This window comes from Neofelis nebulosa, chromosome 2, assembly GCF_028018385.1.
Source record: "Neofelis nebulosa isolate mNeoNeb1 chromosome 2, mNeoNeb1.pri, whole genome shotgun sequence".
In the NCBI taxonomy this organism is placed as follows: Eukaryota; Metazoa; Chordata; class Mammalia; order Carnivora; family Felidae; genus Neofelis; species Neofelis nebulosa.
The window spans coordinates 9,749,748-9,772,831 of NC_080783.1; the positions used below are offsets into that span (position 1 = coordinate 9,749,748).

Sequence of the window (23,084 nt, forward strand, 5' to 3'; positions counted from 1 at the left end):
TGAAAAAGTGGGGAGAACATGTCTGAAGCCTTGAGCTGTCTCAGGAGAAGGGGCTGATCATTTCGCATTGTTTTGTACCGCATCTCCAAGCAGAAACGCATGGTGATTTACAGGTCAGCAAAGGGCACCGAGATAAACACTTTCCTTAGGAGCATTGTCACAGTTTAAAGTCACGCAAATGAAATGGTATCTTCCGTATCTTGCAAGGTCACATGTCTCTGTGATCACCCTCCAAAATAATGAGGTAGAAACTTTCATAAAGTTCTGCTTACTGCTCTCTTCGGGCGGGCTTACCATTGTCGTGTAAGCCGATCATTGTGGAAGCTTTTAATTAAATAACATCACTTTAAAAGGGGTTTTCCTCCAGTAGAAATTGGGAGACATAGGTAAGCACATCTTTAGGGGAGATAAGTTAGTTGGGCGGTCATTTCTCATGAGGAAACCTTGCAGTGGTCCATCCAGGACGTGGAAAAGGAGGTTCCAGTTTTGATCTCTAGTATTTGTTGTCGTGGCTGCTAAAAATATTAAAGTTGATATCTTCCTAATGAGCCTCAGTTTTAAATGCTTTTGCCTTAGAAAATTCCTGTAAGTAAAGTGTTGCTGAAATCAACATTATTTCGGAGCTTGGGTTTGGGGCAGCTCTTCACTAGGTGTGTTCTTGCTGGTCACCTGTTACCTGTGGAGGGGTTAATGTCGGGGTGACCTTGGGAGGCTCCCCCACGACAGCACAAGCAGTTAGGAGCTCTTATTCCGCAGGAACAGCATTTCCTAGAGCCACGGCTCTGAGACACGGAGCTCATTTCCCAGCGATGGCACCACTTTTCTTACGAGGGAATAATTGACCCATTTATGGTCTTGTTTCAGCTTGTTGCGGATTCCTGTGCCAGCAGCCCTTGTCACCATGGCAACTGCAGCAGCAGCAGCGATGGCTACCTCTGCATTTGCAATGAAGGCTATGAAGGTCCCAACTGTGAACAGGCGCTTCCCAGCCTCCCCGCCTCTGGCTGGACCGAGTCCATGGCCCCCGGGCAGCTTCAGCCTGTCCCCGCCACCCAGGAGCCTGACATCATCCTGCCCCGCTCTCAGGCGACCGTGACTCTGCCCACCTGGCAGCCCAAAACAGGGCAGAAAGTTGTAGAAATGAAATGGGATCAAGTGGAGGTGAGAACGTTTGATTGCATATGTTTTTATGTAAGAAACCAGTGAGGTTAAGATAATGCCAGTGGTTGCAATATTGGCAGTAACCGCGGAAGACCTTTAAGTTATCCTCTTGACAAAACAGGGAGTCTGAGGTTATTCCTGCCTTCACTTGTGTGTAGATCCCTTTTGGTTACGCAAAGGGGATTTTTCAATTATGACTGTTTTGTGGGCATCAAGAGTGTAAGCAATAAAAGGAAAAGGATGAAATTATTTTCTGGAACGATATCCGTGTATATTTCTGTGAGATCGTTTTGGATTCGGCACAGAGAGCCCAAGGAAGGGCCACGTAAATGAACGTATCACGGACCCTCCACCGTTGACCTAATTTTCCTCAATATTATGCTTAACTCCTTGTTTATTTATTATGATTCTATTTCTGGTGCCTTGCAGCCAATATCATTTTAAAAACAGCTGCTATCAGTGATTTCTAAAATATGTCGAGACTGCATTTGAGAATGAAATTTCCAAATTTTATTTATTTTGGCAATAACAAATTCCATTCATTGACTCTCGTCCAGTCTGGGTTTGGCTTGTGTTTCAAGCTCATCAGAAGTCTCATTTTGAGGAATTTTCAGCAGATCCTTGAAAGTTGACATATAATCTAAATTTGTTAGCTAGGAGAGTGGAGGAGCAAATCCAAATCATGACTTTGAGGTGATATCCATAGGGTATAATTCCGTTCCATATCTTGCATTTTATAGGACATCCTGTGATTGTATATTATTGCAGATTTTATAGCTCAAACGACAAAACACATAGATCTTTGTGTAGCAGTTTTAGAGTCAAAGAATGTGTGAAGAAGTTTCTCTTATTGTCAAAGAGACAAGGTAGCATCTCTTCTTTCATTTTCTTGGGTAATTGTAACCAGTGACCCATTTTTTTTTTTCATTGCCACACAATTTATCAAGGCCATCTTCAGACTGCAGGGCAGTGCTTGTAGCCTACCCAACAAAACTCTGGACGTGTTCTGATTTCAGACTTTTAACAAATGCTTTGAAGTTATGGTTTTAATTCCTCTTTGCTGAATGACTCACTTCTTGAATGTGAACTAGATTTGATTCTACATTTGTCAAGGAAGTGTCCTTTAAAGAAAATTTCTCCCCAACCACCCATTTCAATCTATTTATTTAAAGACCTCCTGTCCTGTAGTTGGTAAACGTAAAAAGAAACGCCTCGTCTTCTTGTCATGCTGTAATTTCTTAGGCTGTTTCAAGAAGCGGGTTAAAAGTTGCCAGAGGAAGGTGTGAATATATTTGGGTTTCTCCTTTCGTGAAATAGTGATGCTTCAGAAATGTGACGCTATTTGAAGTCTTAAGGGACTAAAATTGTTGTAACAGTTGTCTGTTGACACAAATTTAACGAGTCGGGCTTCCATCTTTGAATATCCATGGTGGGCTTACTTTCTGGCATTTGACTGTCAGGCCTTCTGGGGCATATATTCTCAGCATTGGGTGTGGGTGGAGGTGCTGAGAATTTCTGTATTGTTCTCAGTTAATTCGGTGACGATGGACACATATAATACCACCCCCTTTAATGTTTCTTTATTTTTTTTGAGAGAGAGTGAGCACAAGCGGGGGAGGGTCAGAGAGCGAGAGAGAGGGAGAGAGAGAATCCCAAGCAGGCTCCACGCTGTCAGCACGGAGCCCCACGCAGGGCTAGATCCCATGAACTGTGGAGATCATGACCTGAGCCGAAATTAAGGGTCGGACACGTAACTGACTGAGCCACCCAGATGCCCCTAATACCCCTTTGTTTTGACTCTGCTGGGTGAAGACAGTGCTCATGGCATGAGGAGTAAATGAATAAGTTGGTCAGAACCACCCCATTGGACGCAGCTCAAGCGTTCACAGTGTATTTTCTGACGAACACCATTATTCCCCCCCCCTTGAACTCCCTTTACGTACATATCAGCGAAGGTGTAGTCCATAGGGGAAAAAAAAAATAGGCAGCTTCCCAGTCCCCTGGCCTTAACGCATGCTCCTGAGACCCACCTCTGCACAGGGCAGGGTCACCCAGACTTAGTGCTTCTTGCCTACTGTTCGTTTTAAGGCTCGCTCTCCTAGTTAATGCTTGCTGCATAGAAGCTAGTCCTTAAAGCCTGTCCTCTGGTTCTCCAAGCATTGAGTCCCAGACTGAGCATAGAGCGGAGGCCACTGACTGCTCGCTAAATGGAAGACAGCGGGGAGTGGACCCCTGCAGCGTCCTGTTCATCAGTCATAGCGATCTGGGAATTGGTAGACGCTCTCAGGAAAGCTTTGGCATTTCAGGAAACCAAGTGGCAAAGCTTTCATTTTCTTTTGAGTCTATACCATATCACCTGTCTTCTGTCTCCACCTCAGCGTCACCCAAAGGTAGCTTCTGGAATTTTGCTTTGTAATATTATCCTGTGTGATGATCAACCCTGATAACTTGTTTCTTCCTTTTTTTCCCCAGGTGGTCCCAGATATTGCCTGTGGGAATGCCAGTTCTAACAGCTCTGCCGGTGGCCGCCTGGTAACCTTTGAGGTGCCACAGAACACGTCGGTCAAGTAAGAAAACTCGCAGTTACAAACCATTAAGATCGATACTGTGACCCTATGCTGGGTTGTGTCTGTCCATGTAACTGGTCAGTCCAGTGAGAGTCATGAGCAGAGTTCCACGTGTAGATGTGGCCTAAGTGGCTCAAAATCCAGAAGGAGCTATTTCAGGAAAGAGTATTGCAGTGGGGATCCTGTTGGGTGGAGATGTGGAACTGGATGGGGTGAGTAAGGTGCGAGATAAGAAACCTTCACTTCCCAAGTGACTTTTGCTTCCAGAATTCTTTGGTGTCTTACGATTTGAATGGGCTGTTGCATCATTTGCCCCAATTTAAAATCCAAACGTTACAATTTTATCTGAGAAGAAAGTGTTTTGTTTTTATTTTTTTACTCTAATTAATTAATTTATTTCTGAGAGGGAGAGAGAGGGAGAGGCAGACAGAGAGGGGGACAGAGGATCCAAAGTGGGGTCTGTGCTGACAGCAGAGAGCTTGATGTGGGGCTCGAACTCACAAACTGTGAGATCGTGACCTGAGCCGAAGTAGGACTCTTAACTGGCTGAGCCACCCAGGTGCCCCTTGTTTTGTTTTTAAACTTAGGCTCTTTCAAACTACATACTGCCCATGGAGGTGGGCAGGGATGGGGAAGAGGCAAGGGGTCTGCCCCTGCCGTGTGTCAGGTGCTCTGTGTCACTAGGGAGTGGGGTGGAGCCAGCCCTGGAGTGACCCTGTCCCGTCTCCCACTACTCATTCTTCTCTGATGCTAATTACCTGCCAACCCCCCCATCCCCATGTAGCCAAATGGGAGTTTGCTGTCCAGTCTTCAGGGACTTTAGAAGGCCGAGGGACATGTGACCCTGGTTAACTAGTGCTCTGTATCAACTCCCTAGTAGGGGGGCCGTGGGCACTTTGGGCCTCTTCTATTCATACAGAATTGTTTTTGCCCACCTTGCTTTCTTTTTTAAAATGTTTATTTTTGAGAGAGAGAAAGAGAGTCAGAGAGTGTGAGCAGGGGAGGAGCAGAGAGAGGGGGACAGAGGGTCTGAAGCAGGCTCTGCAGTGTGATAGCAGCAAGCCCGAAGCGGGGCTCGAACCCACGAACCGTGAGATCATGACCTGAGCCGAAGTCAGACGCTCAACCCACTGAGCCACCCAGGCGCCCCTGCCCACCTTGCTTTCTAAACAATGGGGTCCCTGAAATGTTTGGAAGGGGGACTTTGTTACGTTGCCCCTGCGTCCCCTCCCCCCGGGGCCTTGAACTCAGTCTGGTGGCGGAAGAGTCAGAATGGGCAGTGAACTCCGCACCGGGAAGAAGTCCCCGCGGGGAGAAAGGTGTGGCATCTGAGGCAGCTTCCAGTGCTACCAGCAGGGGGACCCCGGTCCTAAGTGTTTCATTGCTCATAACACAGATGATCTGTGCTGGTCAGAGCTGGCTTTGGGGAGGATCAGTAGTTTCCTTTACGTGTATGAAACCGTCTCATAGTGCTTTCTTGTCTGGGTCATATTACCTTTCTTTCATAAGCCTTTCCAAATAGTTCTGATCCTCTATCCCTTTAAATACTCTACCCGCCCCCCGATCAGCTTGAAATTCTCCAGGCCCCTTCTGGGCTTCAGGACTGGGCAAAAATAGCAGGTTGACCCAGGCTGAGTCATCTCTGGGTGCCCTGAATTCACCTGCAAGGGTGGCTAGCCCCCGTGTACTTTCATTTATTCACGAATTCAACCTTTTACGAAACCCCGACTGAACACCCAGCTGCAAGCCAGGAGCTCAGCGCTTAGTATGCCCATCTTCTCCCGAAGGTGGAGACCTGGTTTTCTAGGAGCACAGAGGAAGCAAGGGACAGCTTCCGGGCGGTGGGAAGGTGGTCAGGGCAGGTCTCAGAGAAGAGATGACCCGTGGGCTAAGCCTTGCAGAATGTCACTTAACCAGGCATGCGAGGAGGCAGAGGTTGGGAGCTGGGAGGGAACCTGGTTGGGGAGGGACAGTGGGTCCATGTCGCCGGAACGCTGGGCTGCAGGATTTGAGGCTGAAAGGGGAACTGAGGCCGAGGCCGATTTGCTTCCTAGCGTCTCATTCTTTGGACTTTACCCTGAAAATAAGAAGCCAGGAGAGGCCTGGAGCATGGGAGGTGACACACTTTTGCTTACGTTGGCAGCACAACTCAGGTGGCCATCTGGGGATGCAGGACACATTTGTAGTAAATTCAAGCAGGACTCATATCGTGTGGATGTGGAAAGATTTGTCTCTAGAAGAACTCAGTGTACTCTTTTATTTATTTATTTATTTATTTATTTATTTTTAACGTTTATTTATTTTTGAGAGGAGGTGCAGAGGGGCAGAGGGAGAGGGAGACACAGAATCTGAAGCAGGCTCCAGGCTCTGAGCCGTCAGCACAGAGCCTGATGTGGGGCTCGAACCCACAAACTGTGAGTTCATGACCTGAGCTGAAGTCAGACGTTCAACTGACGGAGCCACTCAGGCGCCCTAACCCTTTTATTCGCGATGAAAATTGTTATTCGAATGTGAGTTATCTATTGGTGTTTTCTGTGGTATATTTTGAAGCAAGTGGGAGACCTTTGTAATGATTTCTTGAGACCTTTGTGGATGTATGTATATGTCATTTTATTTTTATTTTCGACTTGGATGGACTGGTTCTAAGATGAATTTTTCTGAAAGGGACTTTTGGTTTACTTCACCCCCGTTTTCAGAATTCGGCAAGACGCTGCGGCCTCGCTGATTCTGCTGTGGAAGGTCACGGCCACGGGATTTCAGCAGTGCTCCCTCATAGACGGACGGAGTGTGACTCTTCTCCAGGCGCCTGGGGGTCTGGTCCTCTTGGAAGAGATGCTCGCCTTAGGGCACAATCACTTCATCGGTGAGTTATGGAAGTCTGCCCGTCAACACATCTGATTCCACCCAACCTTGGTTTGGGCATTAGGGCGTTTTGCTCAGATAATCTGAGTTCTGGCCATCAACAAAATGTCCTCCATTTTCGAGGAGGTTTTGCTTAAACATCCAAATTGATTTATAAGGTAGCATCTCCTGTGTGGCTCGATATGGAAAAAGCGTGGGCTCTGCAATCCTGAGACTATTCGTATCCCAGCCCTGGACAGAGCATCATAGATGTGTGATCTTTGGCGCATAATGTTCTGAATCTGCTTTCTTTTTGACTCCAGTCTGCAAGATGCTGGACAGGGTACAGTGGGCAGGAATTGTGGGCAACTTCAGGCACCGAATGTTGGTGTCTCAGAAAAAACCCTGTTCTCCCTTGATTTACACCTGACCTAGAGCCCGGGGCACAGCACCTCGGAAGCGATTGGCTACATCTGAGCCTCTGACTCACAAATGACTTGAGGACTACATCTTCCCCCCCGGGCTCCTCTTCTTCACCCACCTTTCCCTCCTGGGTCACTTTTGACTTTTCACTTTCTCGAATAGTGTCAGTCTGTAATTTCACCTGCCCTAAATGACCACATGCCCGATTAGCCCAATTTTCAAGTTCCTCTGCCCTAGAGTAGAAATGGCCCTCGTAAAGTGTGACCCCCCACTCACTGCCTCCTGCCCCTCCCAAGGGCGACATCTGGGCGGTTTCCAGAGGACCCTTCCCCTGGTAGGCATTCTGACTGTACCCTGTGTTGCCTTCACCCCTCACCCAGCGCAGAGTATCTTTGGGGTTGGAGCTTGTAACCCCAGCCCCTCTGCAGGCGGACATCGTCAGCTGCTTTATCAGAGCTCCTTGCATCCCGCCGCCTCTACTCAGACAGGAGCTCAAGTTCAGCCTCCACCCATCCCAGTCCTATGCGCCCAAGCAGCCCCTTGCATCCTGCTGTTTATACCGCTCCCTGTCTGATCATATATGCTAACAGTCCTCACCTGGGGAGGGGCAGTGACAGCGTCTCTCAGGGGTGTTGTAAGGGTTCAGTAGGATAATGGGTGTGAAAGTGTAAGTTACAAATGTTAGGGATGATTCTAGGTACCTTCTCTAGCTTGTTATGAGAGACCCTAAATATTTTGCTAAATGAAATGGAAAAGTATATGAAAGACATATTCTCTAAGGTATATATTGGATCCAAGTTTCATGATGAAGACAAACTGGTGAAATGAAATGCTCGGCTCCATATAATTTTTGTCACTTTTTCATTTGGTCAACCCTCCTCTGGTAAGAAGGCCGTTTCCCAGTCTTTGGAAATCCAGCTGTGGAGTGGTTGGGGGATGTTACTGGGTGGAGAGCTTGGTGTGGGGAACAGACATACTGGGAAAAGACAGTAGGGTATTTCATTTCGGACTGATGTTTGTTCAGATAGCTGTTGGATTACAGCATGATGTAATATTGTCCAAGTCAAATCTGAATTTCACTCCCCAAAACATACTTCCCCGTCTGTTGTAATAGTTCATCTAAAAGGATATAGTTTGTGTATTTTGGTAAATAGTTTCAATTTTACTTCGTATTGATTTTGTCAGTTTTTCTTTTTAGTGGATTCAGCTGTCCTCTGACGTGGAGCTAACATTTCACAAAAACATATGTGCTGTCATCACTCTGTACAGTGTCGTTAGTGTTACCAGAAACTGTCCATTCGAAACGTTAGCTTACCTTTGATATTACATTTAGTTGTAGCATAACTATAACTTGAGACTGATGTTGGGGTTAAGGGTAGAGATTAATAAAGAAGGATTTTCTAGCATTAGTATAATTTTATACCCTTAAGATACAAGGAATTATGTGAACTCTAACAGAATTTGTGCTCATTTTTCTAACAAACAATTGCATGGCAGTGTATTGCTCCTTACAGGAGTAATTTTTGAAAATTTAAGGTGGTATATTAATAACTAAGGAATTTTTTTCTCAAAAATTATACTTGAGGTGCCAGACGATTTTGAGATGAGGTGATGGTGATTTTGAGGAACATGCTTTATTTCTCTAAGCTGCTATTTTCCATTTGGAAAATTTGTGGTCTGATGTCTTTTTAAATTTCATAACTCGAACACATTCTAAGTGCTTTGGGTGGCTTTGTATTGGAGCTCACAATCTTCTAGTGTTATTCTCTTTCAGGATGGGGCCAGTCTTGTCCCAAGGTTTTTCTGAGGAAGAATGGCTACCTTCCTCCCAACGGACCACAGGCTGCCACACATTGCCGGCTCCTTCCTTTACGAGGTCTTTTCATCTTAAAGGAGCAAGATTTACCTTTTGTAATCATCGTGGAAATCTTATGTTTACTGCATTGATGTGTGTTTAATGTTCTTTTTAATATTTTTAAGGCAGCTTCTTAAAATGATTTATTTTTACAATACTGGGCTCTCTAGACACGAATGCATTTTAGCTAAGAACCAAAAGACCATTCTAAAGAGTACAGAGCCTCCATTGACAGATAGACAAATGGGATGCCAGTGCGGGTAGGAGAAAACTTCTGCACCAAAGGGCCAGTAAACCTCCAGACTTGTGGTGCTGTGTTCTAGTCACTTCCACTCCTTTCTAGAAAGAGAGGCACTTGCAGGAATTGACTGTCCCCTCTCTGCCCTTCATTCTCAATTGGGTCCACTTACAGAATTGATGACCAAAGGTCTTTTAATATTTCTTTTTAATTAATATATTTATTTTTGAGAGAGAGAGAGACAGAGAGACAGAGAGAGAGAGAGACAGAGACAGAGAGAGAGAACATGAGCAGGGGAGGGGCAGAGAGAGAGAGGGAGAGTGAGAATCCCAAGCAGGCTCCATGCTGTCAGCACAGAGCCTGACCTGGGGCTTGATCTCACGAATCATGAGATCATGACCTGAGCCGAAACCAGCAGTCAGATGCTTAACCAGCTGGGCCACCCAGGTGCCCCTGTTGCTCTGTGCAACAGTGTAGAAGAGTCCCTATGTGTTTTTGGGAGACAAACTTGGTCATCGTCACTGGCTTTACACAAATATCCTTTTTAAAAGTTTATTGCCAAGACCCTGTTAATGTTCTACACGGTCCCGATGATGATGTACTTATATTTGACCTATTTCAGTGACACTCCATTGAATTAAAAGAAAATTTTTTTGATGTTTATTTTTGAGAGAGAGAGTGCACAAGCAGGGGAGGGGCAGAGAGAGAGGGAGACACAGAATCAGAAGCAGGCTTCAGGCTCTGAGCTGTCTGCACAGAGCCCGATTCGGGGCTCAAACTCACGTACCGTGAGATCATGACCTTGAGCTGAAGCCAGATTGAGCCACTCAGGCACCCCCCACCCCCGCCACTGAATTTTTAAAACAGATTCCTTTCATTGACATTGCCTTATGAATATTTATACCCTTTGATCGAAAGAAAAAGATGATAAAACATTTCACAAAACATGTAGCTCTTCCTTCTGTGCCTCAGTGCATCACCTTTCCCTCCATGTTGTCACCCAGTTTCAATGCTTCTGCCCGCTCCTTAATCATCTCTTTGCTTTTCCTAAATGTGCTTCTTTCAACCATGTTATTTGCTTTAGGCACTGTTTTGAGGTCAGTCACTAACTTGACTTTTGTGTCGCATTGTCTGCTCCATGGCGAGCAGCCCTGGTGCTCAGGAGCTTACTGAGTGATTCATCCTCTCCCTGGTTCATGGCCCCAGATAGGAAGGGATTCATGGTTCCAGTTGTATTTCCATGATAAGCAGTTGTCGGTCTTGTGTAAGGTACTGTTTTTGTTTTTTCACTTGGGGTTGCTTGGACACATTGCTGGGGTAGACACTCTCAGGGATGAGAGCCCAGCCAGCTGTCTGGTGTGTGGGCTTCGTGTGAGAAAGCGGTTAGAGGTTGTTGCCATTTCCGCAGGGTAGAAGCCCCATTGGACTCCTTTTCTAGATTTTTCTTTCTCTGGTCACCTGCCCTTAGGCTTATCTCCCAGTACTTCTCCGTGGTCTCTGTCCATCCATTGCCTGTCCCGTCCCCACCTGGACCTCCCCCGTGCCTCATCTTGTCCATGCCTCAGACCCCCCAGATCTGTTCTTCTTTGAGAACTCATTTAAACTCTCCTTATTTGGAGTGGTGTAGGAGGAAAATGGCCAACCCAAAATTCTACTCTACCTGGATTCTGAAATCCTCTGAAACTCTACTTATGAATTCTTATAAACACACAGGCAACCCTGGAGTATTCTCACAGTTAGTTCTTATTTTGATCAGAAAACCCAGGTGGCGAGGCACGTCTGCTTTACCTGTATTTCTGCTTACCTGCCTGTTCAGAGAAACCCCTACGTTTTCCTTCACACTTTTTTCTTTTATAATCCAGATCTGTTGTTAACCTCAATCTGGCATTTTTCTTTCTTTCCCCTTCTTTGAAATTATTTTCATTTTGACCCATCTCATTCCCTTCTCATTCTTTCTTCTTCTTATTTTTTAATGTTTATTAATTTGAAAGAGAGAGAGAGAGGGAATGAGAGAGAGAGAGAGAGAGAGAGAGAGAGAGAGAGAGAGAGAGAATGAGCAGAAGAGGGGCAGAGAGAGAGGGAGACACAGAATCTGAAGCAGGCTCCAGGCTCCAAGCTGTCAGTGCAGAGCCTGACGCAGGGTTCGAACTCACAAACTGTGAGATCATGGGATCATCTTGACAGTGGTCTCACTACTCGTATTTGCCTCTCTGTCTTCCCTCATTCTCTTCTCCTGCCTGTAACCCGCTGTTTTTCTCTATAACCTTTTACCATATTTATATCATTCTTAACAATGTGTAGTACATTTCTGACATCTAATTTATTTCATAAAAATGAGTGCATTTTTTTGTTTAATCCACACCAGTGGTGTTTTGTTCGTGACCTACTAAAAAGCCACCCTTAGGACTTGAGATCCGCTTCACCTTCATAAAGAAGTGAGTAGTGCAAGCTGTAGCCTGTAGCAATGTCCTTGTAGGAGTTGGGCTCACTTCTTCAGGATTACAGCTGCGAAAGTAGCCACAGAACCCTTGAGATAATGACTTCCAGGTCTTTGTAGCTGATGTTCTAACTAGATGAGAAATTTTCCCATTCTGCCTGTGCCCCCTGGGAAGGAGCTATAACGCACTTTAGGTTTCCTTGATTCTAAATTTTCAGCTTAAAAAGATTTTTGTCCTGCAAAATGATTTCTAGAGCAATGTGTTCTCTTTAGTTTCTTCTCTTGACAAATAAGGGGGAGGGACACGGTACTTTAGCAGGTACAGTGAAAGTTGAGACTTTTCCTTTGGTCAGACTCCACTGGTGCAACAGCCCTTCACAGCCTCAGGGTTTACATCTTTATGGTCTTGACTGATAATTGATCCTTATTGGCATCATGACGTTTCCTTGGAGATACAATCTTTTGTAGGATGGCAGTTTATATACCGACTTAAAAAATGTTTTTTAAATGCTTTAAACCTTTATTTTTTTGAGAGACAGAGCATGCAAAAGTGGGGGTGGGACAGAGAGAGGGAGAAGAGAGAATCCCAAGCAGGCTGCATCCCCAGCACAGAGCCCAATGCAGGGCTTGATCTCATGACTGGAAGATCATGACCCGAGCCAGAATCAAGAGTTGGATGCTTAACTGACTGAGCCACCCAGGCACCCTGACTTTTTTTTTTTGTTAATGACAGAATTTTAAATATACAAGCAACTGATACTTTATTCTTAGGCAGAAGTTCCTAATCTGGGCTCAGTTGGACCATGGTTCTGTGGCAGCCATGGGAGTCAAAGGTTACTTTTTGAGAATCCCATGAATCTCCTGAAAATGCACTGCAGATTTTTATGTGTTTGTGCATCCCTCTAAGACAGGGCTAAAAGTTCATTGGATTCTCAGAGATATCTGAGTGCAAAAATTTTAGAGGTGCTCACTTTAAGCTATGTGTGTGATCCTTTGAGGATACATATGCTTTTCAACATTCTCTATTTGTTTAGCGATGTTTCTTTTGACAGACTTACCTGCTTCCTGTGTCTCCATATCAAGGAACTTAACCAATGTTCATTTAGGGCAGCAGGGCTGTGGGAAATACTCAATTCTGTGTTAGTTTAGAAAGTACACCGTGCATGCCTCTCATTTCCCAAGCACTGTGCCAGCTTGGAAATGCAAACATGCTGTAGGTGGGGTCTCTGAGCGAATGGGGCAACAAAGGCAGAGACAGGTGCTGTGGACAAGGGATGTGCAAAGTGGCACAGGGTTCAGAGGAAGGAGCAGCTACCTGCCAGGGGAGTTAGGGCAGGCAAAGTGCTCTCCTTGGATGTACGAAGTGCAAGTGCATTTTGATGGCACAGGAGTCTGTGTCATTCAGATAATTTAACGATAGTGCTAGAAGTTGATGAATGGCCATCACAACTGGAAATAGAATTTAATTTCAGCAAGCATGCGATGGCAGATCCCATCCATTCCTCCAACTGCCTCTCATGTTGGGTGTGAACAAATTTCTATAGAGTTAAGAGCTCTAGGTGTGAATTTTATTTCTTGGGCTCTCTGTTTATCTTCAACAGGCAAAGGAGGGACCGACCCTCTAGTCTTTGACAATGGATTTCCAGGTAGTCCTTTGGAATCCTTCATGAAAGCTCTATTTTCTTATTCCTGAACTCTCTCTCTTTCCTCCCTTTGGGTAAACTATTCCTGTGAACGTTGACCTTTAAAATACGTTTCCAAAGCAATTTAGCTAGAGTTGGGATGCTTTATCCTGTGAGTTTGGTGAAGAGAACAGTTTGGGGGAATGTGCTCTGAAAAGACAGGGGACACCATAGGACATACCAGTTGGAGTAAAGGGTGGTGGGCAGTATTCACAGGGGGAGAGTTCAAAAGAAAAGTAGGGACAGGAGATTTCTTAACTTCATAGTTTGGCTGGAGAGCTTCCCGAAGCCATCCATGCATAGTGGCCAATATTATTATAATTTTTTTTTTTTTTTTTGCGTGTGCCTATCTTAGCAATTTCAACATCAGGTCTCTGGATAGAGGTCTTACTTTTATTTCAGCTGTTTCTTGATGAATTCTTTTGTTTCTCTCTCAGGAGACAAATAGGCCAGAGATTCCCCCTCCCCACCTGCCATGCTTCTCCATCTTGTTACTGGCTGGTTTCCTGCTCTGTGTGACCTCCCCCCTGTGACCACCCCCCTGGCCGTGGCTCCCTGTGGAAGACACAGGGTGGCAGGGAAGGGGTGGGAAGGGAAAAAGGGCAGGTTTTTAGACCAGGACTTGTCAGAAGGAAGGATTCCCATGCGGAGTAAAAGGTGCTTAGCATACGTTTTCCTCTTACTTGTTGGAAAAGGTCACTGGCAGACGTGGAACCAAATTGGTAATTCTTGCAACGGTGAAGATTTTATGGCCTGCTTATCTCTCCTCCACACACTCTTTAAGTTATATTTTTTCCTGGCTCCGATGTCCATTTTAATTTGTATTTCACTATTTAATGGCATACATTTTCTGTGAGCTCCTCAGGTCTTATGGAATAAGTTCGGATATAAAGAAATAAGATAGAGGTTGGGGCACTTAAAATTTTAATATATTCTTTTACTATACCTTGATAATACCTTCATGATTATGAAGTATCCTAGCTTCATATTAGGATATTTGCATCCTAGCTCTGACCCAGTAAAGTAGAGTTGATTTTTGGAAATGCTGTAACTCATCATTCCTGTGTGCAGGTTGCTATGGGACTAGTTTCTAAAATTACCCCCGCGTCCTGGCAGTGTGAGACCTTGCTCAGTTGCATGAAACCTTTGGGCTTCCTTTCTTTAGACCTTCTGCAGGTCATTCTCAAACAAGCAATATTTTATTAGCTTCTACTAGTGGAGGTGGATCAAGTACACAGCTTGCCATCCAAATCTGGGTTTCTGAGATCTCGGGCCCCTTGGCTATACAGTGAGCTGGAACTTTCCTGTCTAAGCCCACAGGTACTGAGCCTCCTCTAGCCTTCAGAGTGAAATCTGATTTCTTGCAATCATAAGATCCCACTGTCCCGAGTCCCCCCCCCCCCGCTTCACGACTATCACCCTGTCTGACTACTCTCCCATGGTAGGTCTTGTCTCATGGTAGGGACTCTGTCTTCATGAAATTCCCAGAAGTTCTGCTCAGCTCTTACGTACTGATGCCAGCCTAGAGTGGGGCTGTGTTTCCCCTGTGGTTTAAATGGCTGGTTACCCTTCGCTGATGTTCACCTCACCCAACCCTGCACATTCCCATTTGTTCTTATCTCTGGCATCATTTTTTCCCCCAGCTCTGTCTCCTTCTGCTTCTTTTAGACTCATAAAAGTTTTGCTTTACCAGCTAAGTCTCACTTTTTCCTCTGATAATCGTAGTATCAGCGAGCATCACACAACATAGCCTCTGAATGCTCTCTATCCTCTTTTTTATGTATGTGGATTTTGTATCTTTTGATTAGACTGTAAATTTCTAGAGAGAATGGACCATATCACGGCTCCTTGTATCATGATGGCCATATGGTGGCCACCTGAGTGATTAAATTTTGTTCGCATGTAACAGTTACTCTGCTCAGTAAATGCCAGGGGAAGAAAATTTCTAGTTGCAAATGTCAATCTTAAGAATTCTTTGTAGATTTTTATAACCCTGTGTCCAGGGCATTTAGAGTTTCCCCCCTTTATTACATTAAAAGTATTTTAGAGGATCAAATACAAGAGAGAAAGAAAGAAAGAAGGAAGGAAGGAAGGGAGGAAGGAAGGAAGGAAGGAAGGAAGGAAAGAAAGAAAGAAAGAAAGAAAGAAAGAAAGAAAGAAAGAAAGAAAGAAAGAAAGAAAGAAGAAAGAAAAAAGAAACTTCTTCATTTCCATCATTCTTTCTTCTTTCCATCATTCTTTAGGGAATACTACATTTTATATTTTGTCCTTTAAGGTGTCGTGCTCTGGGGGCCTGGGGGTAAAGTAGTCAAAGAAAATTGGGAAAAGATACCAGCTATAGAATCATTAACATCTTCTTTTGCTAAAACTGTAAGATTTAACAAAGAAAATGCAAATATCTCACCTTTTCATGGTCACCTTAAAACCACAGTTGAATATGGTCTATTGAACTCCCTGTAAAAGAAAGAAAAGAAACTTGAAAGTGTTCAAATAAAAAGCAATAGTTGGAACAAAAGTAGGGGATGGGTAAGGCTGCCCTGAACAGCATAATTTGGATAAAATTCTTATAGCTCCCATTTGCCTGATTGGAAGATTTCTATTAAATTAAATTTTACCTAGATTGAAACCACATTTCTGGATTATCAGCAATCACGATTATTCTTTTTTGATCTTTTTATTATTGGTATTGAATATTAGAATTTTTTTTTATTAGTTGTCCTTGCACTTCAATGCCTTGCTCTTATTTTCCTAAATACTGTCATGATCAGCATCATTTATTTATTGGTACCTGTTGATCGTGGTGATAAACTAAGCATTGTAAACACAACCACATTCCATTATGGACATGTGTGGTCCCTAGAGTTGACAGTCTAAGGTTCCCCGGGGCCCCACAGAGTGTTGGTTGTCCTGGCTATGGTGGCATGAGATGTTTCTCTTACCCCCCGGGACAGTCTGGAATTAGGCTCTGTGGAAAGCAGATTGCTGGTCGACCCACAGACCTGGCTGCTAAACATCCAGATTCCTTTACAAGCTCTTCAGGTCGTGCTTTCACACACCGTAATTTGTGCGGATCCTAGGAACTAATCAGGAAGTAAAGGACAACCATGTGATAGAGTACTACGAATCCAGATCCGTGCCTCTGAGCACGACTGTCCATTACAAAGCTGCTTCTGTAGATTTCAAGCACCAGTTTCAGAATTTAAGGGAACAAAGAGTCTGCTGGTGATTCTCCTATTATGTGGGCCTGATGCATCAGGTGGAACTGTTCGCCTGGTTTCGAGAGGCAAACTCAAGGTATTGTCTTCGTAACCATAAATTCTCCCTTTCTCCCTCTCCTTTCGGCCACCTTGTCTCTCCCTCTCCCTCAGCCTTTTATTTTAAAAAATTAAAGTAGCACATTTTACTAGTGGATTACTTGGGAGAAATTAATTAGTAAGGAAAATTATCTTTATGTTTTAAAGAATTTCTTGTTAGCTCTGAAAATAAATACCTTATTACTTAACTGATAATAGTTTTAACCCAAATCTTATCCATAGAATTCGAACTGGCTTTTTTTTCCCTTTTAACTTAGGGACACACCTTCTCAGGGCTTTACCAGTTTACTGTCCAAGTTTTTCTTAGCTTCTGTCAGTGCAAATTTCAAGTTAGAAAGTAATTTAATTAATCGCTGTTTACAGCCAATTTCTCCCCCTCTATTGTACCTCTTTTTCTTCTTTCTAAGGGGGAGAGAGGGAGTATGGGAAAGAGTGGAAGAAAGAGGGAGGGAGAGAGAGATTGATTCTTAGGGCTAAACCCTGGAACTACGGTTTTCTCTCACCAAAAGATAATATACTCTCTTTTGAAAAACTTGAAGGCTCTATGACAATAGATAATCTAAACATAAATAGCATTCACACTATTTTTTGGTAAGAGGAGCACATTCATATGCTGTTTGATTATTTGCCCATTTCACTTCATGTGTCACTGACACTGTTTTGTGTGAATAGGTCTTCTTCATGGCTGTATAGTGTTCCATCAGATCAATGTACTGTAATTTATTTAATCAATATGCTGCTGTTAAACAGTTGGCTCCTTGATATCTTTTGCCTTTTTATGTAGAATTTCAAGCACTGGTATAACCTTGCCTTTGGATCCTTTCTGATGATATATTTGGGTTAAATTTCCAGGTACAGAATTTGCTGGATCAAAGGGTTTATATATTTTAACAACTCTGATATGCATTATCAAACTGTCCTTAAGTTTCTTCCAATATTCACTCAGGTCAACTAGTTTATCTTTGAAGGAGCATGGTGTCCCCTTTCCACCCACTTGTGGCTAGTGGCTGTTAACTCGATTCAACTTCACATTTACATACACCTCTTAGCAACTTCCTTAGCCATCTGAAATGTTCAGGGATCTCTGCAAGGTAGAAAAGTGGTAACCGTTTCCAGAGAAAGGACAGTACCCATCTCTTTAAGCAGAACATATATAAAGTGGTTACACGTCGGAGTCATAGTAAACAGAATGGTTTCAGTGTATTATTGCATTTGCAAGTAGACATAAAATGGTGGGGGAGGGGAGATGGGGAATGAACAGTGGTCATGTTCCTTACCACACAGTCAGATTCTAGTGACATTTCTCCTGCTTAATGCTATACAAAGAACATTCATATTCCAGAAGGCTGCAACCCCAATTCCATTTCTATCTCCTCCTCTTAGATTCTTTTGTTTTCCCATTTCCATATCCTGAAGGTAGATCTTTAAGTTCCATCTCTGGTAGACTTTTTATGAGGTCAAAATTGCTCTGTGAGAATGGGGCAAAGGATTTTCCAGAAAAGACAAATATTTTGAAAACCCACGAGGGCTGCTTTAGAGACGATCACTTGACTTTGACACAAGATCATGGTAGTCGTAATTGTTTTCCACAAAGCTCTCAGGTCGAAAACTCAGAGCAGCAAGTAAATGGACCAAAATAGGGCATGTCAGCAGGAAAAAATTGCCTAGCTTTTGGGTGAGGAATATAAATAATTAGGATTTCATTTCAACAAGACTCTTTTGCTTTCTTTTCTCTAATGCTCTCTCTGACATTTGGGTTTTGAATGCCAAGTTATTTTTGGTATTCACCTACATCCCTAACAAGCAGTGTGCTCACGGTTGTCCTGTTTTAATGCCATAATTGCGAGTTTGACCTACAAAAGCTATATTTGCCTGGTAGACAAATGGGAAATCTCATTAAGTAAATACACGGAGAAATACTGTTTGGCTACATCAGTAGTGATAGCAGCCTCTGGAACACTACCGTGTCAAAGAAACAGGATCTGTATCCTCTCCTCATCCATCCACCTCTCTGTTTACCATCAGTGAATGTTGATTAATTACCACATGTAGGACACTGTGCTCAGTACTGGGGATACAAAGAAATAGAAGGTTCCAGTTCCTGTATTTGAGAGATTTTTTAGGCTCCAGGCAGACGGGACAGACTCACGTAACCCAGGTAACTCTTACTGTCCCATGGTTCAGTCTTGTTCATCCAGTCACATCAAATAAACACAGTCCAGTAGCCAATAATGGATGAAAACACTTGGAATCTTTATTCATCTTTTTGAGAGCACATGAACAGCAGTGGGAAGAATGCATTCTTCCCATGCAGCAACAATCTTACTGATCTTCTCCTCTCATTACTCTCTTAACAGTCTGCATGTGTTTGGCACTGGCCTTGTGAAATTCTCTCCCCCACTCTCATGGCCTGCTCCCCCAAATCTCAGTCCAGCATCTAGCCTCCGAGGCTTTTCTTGCCGTTTTCTTTTTGCACTTCTGGCTCTTTCTTCCACGTATCAGTGTGTAGTGTCTTGGGTCTGTTTGTTTGCTTTTAGTTCTTCTGTCTTGTCCCTTCTTGGGGTTCTCCACTACCAAGAATTTTCCCGGGAACTGACCCAGCACGCAAGCCCTTTCCCCTGAGAAGTGAAAGTAAGAGGAAGAGTATAGATACTCATAAAATAAGTAATTGCTGCCCTTGGTAGATACTAATGCTTTTGAGATGGTAAGGAGCACATGAAGAGATAAATGAGAGATAAAAGGGTGTGTATTAAATATTGGATGAATTTTAAGGGCTACATGAACTCACAAGGAAAGAATAACCACCCAGCAGAAAGTTCAGGCTTTGAACTTGTACATTTTGAACTTGGCCTTGAACCGAGGAGTGGGTATAAGGGGGGAAAGACATTCAGGGTAGGAGGACTGGTATGGATCACAGTGTTGGGGGGGCGGGGATCAGTTAGGCTGGAGCAGGGGATCTCAATCAAGAAGTGAGCCGTGGAAGATTCAGAAGAGGATAGGAGGTAGGAGTGAGAGGCTCCGGTGAAGGAGAGAGAGCACGGGTAGGTGGGGGCAGTGGTGCTGGTACAGTATGATGAGCGCCGTGGAGTAGATTTTGGCGGTGAGCAGGAAGAGCCAACATCGGGGGTGAGGAGGCGGAGTGGCAGCAGACGGCAGGTCAGCGCCTCCCAGGGACATTGTGAAGCTGGATTCTCTAGACATGATTGTACGTCTTGGGAGCAAGGGGAGAGGCAGCGTCAAAAGTGACAGACATCGGAGTTGCAGAACGCAAGCGTGGTGAGGGCAGGGGACTGAGTGTGGCCTGCTCCCTGTGGTATCACCAGCACTTGCCACAGGGCCTGGGGGATGCAGGCGTTGAATAAACGTTGATCAAATGAATAAGTTAAGTACATTTTGAATTCCTGGGAAGTAATCAGAGGGGGGTTATTTTGGAAGTGTGGAAACCCAGCTCAAACTGGAAAACAACCCCTCAAAAAAAAAAAAAAAATCAAGCAGAGGTGGTGGGTGAGAGTCTCCTGCAACTGAATGTCCAGGTGTGGCTCTGGAGTCACAGATCCAGTGTCTCAGAAAGTTTGATCAGACACATTTCTCCCAAGACCATTACAGCCTTCTGGAACACTTGGTTTAGGCTTGTTTTGGGTTTTGTGCCTCTGATTTTATTTTATAGGATACGTTGTCGAGACACAGAGATGCGCATGCCTGCATCTGTCCATCCATCACACGTAAATACAGAGGTACGTGTGTGTACTTACGTGTCGACACACGGTTGCACCTGCACCCACAGATGCCCGTGCGTGTGTCTGCACATCCGTGGACGCGCATCCGTACGTACATTTGCACATGTAGAGACACAGGCGTGTATATTGCGCGTCTATGATTTAAAGGACTTGACGGATGGAGGACCGTAAAAGGGTAGACAGCTTGGAGTCTGTGAGTGAGAGCGTGTAAGGGCGTGTGAAATTGGACAATTAGTTTGGAAAGAAACAGAGTCCTTAGAGTTGGAAACAATGCTAGTATATATGAGGAGGATATAGTACGTAGCTAATATTCATGAATAAAAACAGTAAGCAAAAACATGAATTCATTGTCAACGTGATCGTTGTATTTTTCCCTCCTGAAAAGATTTTCATTATTTAAGTATAGTCGACAGACGGCGTGATCTTAGTTTCAAGTGGATGGCATGCTGATTCAACAGTTCTGTATATTATATTATACGGTGTTCACCATAACTGTAGTTAGTATCCGTCACCATACAGCATTATTTCAGGGTTTTTTTTCATTTTGTTTTTGAGAGTGAGAGAGAGAGTGTACACACAAGCCAGGGAATGGGGCAGGAAGAGAGAAGGGGAGGGAGGAGAGAGCGAGCGAGCAAGCGAGAGAATCTCAAGCAAGTTCCGTGCTCAGCACGGAGCCCAACCCTGAGATCACGACCTGTGCCGAAATCAAGAGTCAGACCCTCAGTGGACTGAGTCACCCAGGCGCCCTTCAGTATTACTGACCCTACTCCCACAGTACTTCTCATCCCTGTGACGTCCTCATTTTGTAACTGGGATAGTTGTATTTCAAGGAGCATTTCCTTCAGAATATCAAAGTGTGATTGGCTTCGACTAACAGAGCCTCAGTCCAAAGCTTGCATTTTGTACTGGGAAGCCGGGTCTCCTGTGGTGGCAGGCAGCCCTTTTACCAAGGCAAGGACCCCCCCCCCCCCACCCCCCATGAGCTTTGGATATGGAAGCCGGAGGGGATGAGCGAAGTAAGTGAAGGAGATTAAGAGGTACAAACTTCCAGTTATAAAATAAATGAGTCACAGAGATGTAAAGTGTGGCACTGGGAATAGTCAAAAATGTTGTAATAATAGCATATGGTGACGGATGGTGACCACACTCATGGTGAGCATAGTGTAACGTAGACAATTGTTGAATCGCTGTGTTGCACTCCTGAAGCTAATATATTCTATGCCAGCTATACGTCAGCGAAGAAAACTATATTCTATATCTTGACCTTGGTGGTAATTACTAGAGTTTTTATGTTTGGAAAACCTCATTGTATGTTATTGTATGTAAATTATACCTCAATAAAGTTCATTTATTTTTATTTAAAAATTTTTTTAATGTTAATTTTTTTTTTTTTTTGAGAGAGAGAGAGAGAGAGAGCTTGAGCGGGGGAGGGGTCAGAGAGAGAGGGAGACACAGAATCCGAAGCAGGCTCCAGGCTCTGAGCTGTCAGAATAGAGCCCAACGCGAGGCTCGAACCCACGAACCGCGAGATCGTGATCTGAGCTGAGGTCAAGACGCTTAACCGACTGAGCCACCCAGGTGCCCCTAGAGTTCATTTAAAAAAAGAAATGGAAGCTAGGAAAGACCAGGCCCCACTTGCTGTGTTTGATCAGTTTTTCTTTGTTTCAGATAGGAACAGAGGTTCATTTTGTTTGTTTTGTTCTGGGGCCTCTGCCCTACACACTGTGATTCCCGTTAGATTTTCCAGCAGTGAAGGCCGTCTATTCAAAGTCAGATTGGGATTTGGGGCAGTGCAAGGCTGTAAGGGAAGACGGACTGGATTTTTAATTTGCTACACTGAGTATCCCTAGAAAGAACTGACGATCAGATAGCATTCCCAGGACTTCCGTAAAGACTGAAGCATAAAGAAAATCTGCTCTGGACAGATAAAGGAAACCCTCTGCAGCCCACTAAACTGCCAGTCACACAGAATTCTAGAATTTAATTTTGAGAGAGAGCTGATTGGGAACAGGGACAGTCTGTAACTCACTCCTTCTTGGTGAGCCCTGGAGCAGGCTTGTGGTATTGTTTATGATCTGGGGCAGGGCACGGTTCATAATGGGGCTTGCCACCCAAATTGGCTCGGGGCTCTGTGTTCAGGGCAGCTCCTGGCTGGAGCTGAAACTGCTTTGCTTTGTGGTCAGAGCTGCTACTGATTACTCTTTCCGCCAAGGCGGTTAGCGGACATGGGAGGTCAGGGGAGTGTTATGTCACTACCAGCTTTCTTTGCTGGGTTCCTGTTTCTCTTTGCCAGTTCATCCCTCTGGTGTCCTCGTATTTGCCGACATGCCATTTGGGCACCAGGCCTGTCCTCCCTCACCACCTCCCTGTCTTCTTTCCTGCCCCAAATATTTATTTATTTTTATTTATTTAAATTTTTAGAAGTTTATTTATTTTGAGAGAGAGAGCGAGCAGGGGAGGGGCAGAGAGAGGGGGGAAGAGAGACAATCCCAAGCAGGCTCTGCACTGTGGGCACAGAGCCCAGTGCAGGGCTCCAAGTCACAAACTGAGATCATGGCCTGAGCCGAAGCCAAGAGTCAGTCGCTTAATTGACTGAGCCACCCGGGAACACCCCCTCCCCAAAATATTTATTGAGCACCTACTGAGCTGGGTGCCTGCTTGGCACTGGCAGTAGAGCAATGAACAAAACAAGTAAAAATCCTTGGCCTCGTGAATCTTATGTTTTAGTGGGGCCCCAGGTAATAAACGATTCCACAAATCAATAGAAAGTTACAACTGTGATAAGCACACCGTGCTAAGACTGTAGTTGATAATAAAAATCTGACGTGA

The 23,084-nt window shown here is 44.4% G+C and overlaps 1 protein-coding gene across 1 annotated transcript in view; it reads left to right on the forward strand.

Moving 5' to 3' along the window:
* The window catches only part of DNER (delta/notch like EGF repeat containing), a 319,639-nt gene that overhangs the window by 136,405 nt on the left and 160,150 nt on the right, over window positions 1-23,084 (forward strand). The window contains exons 2-4 of the mRNA XM_058702317.1: window positions 865-1,161; window positions 3,634-3,728; window positions 6,425-6,591. Coding sequence (XP_058558300.1) covers window positions 865-1,161; window positions 3,634-3,728; window positions 6,425-6,591 — 559 coding nt within the window. The remainder of the gene's footprint in view (window positions 1-864; window positions 1,162-3,633; window positions 3,729-6,424; window positions 6,592-23,084) is intronic.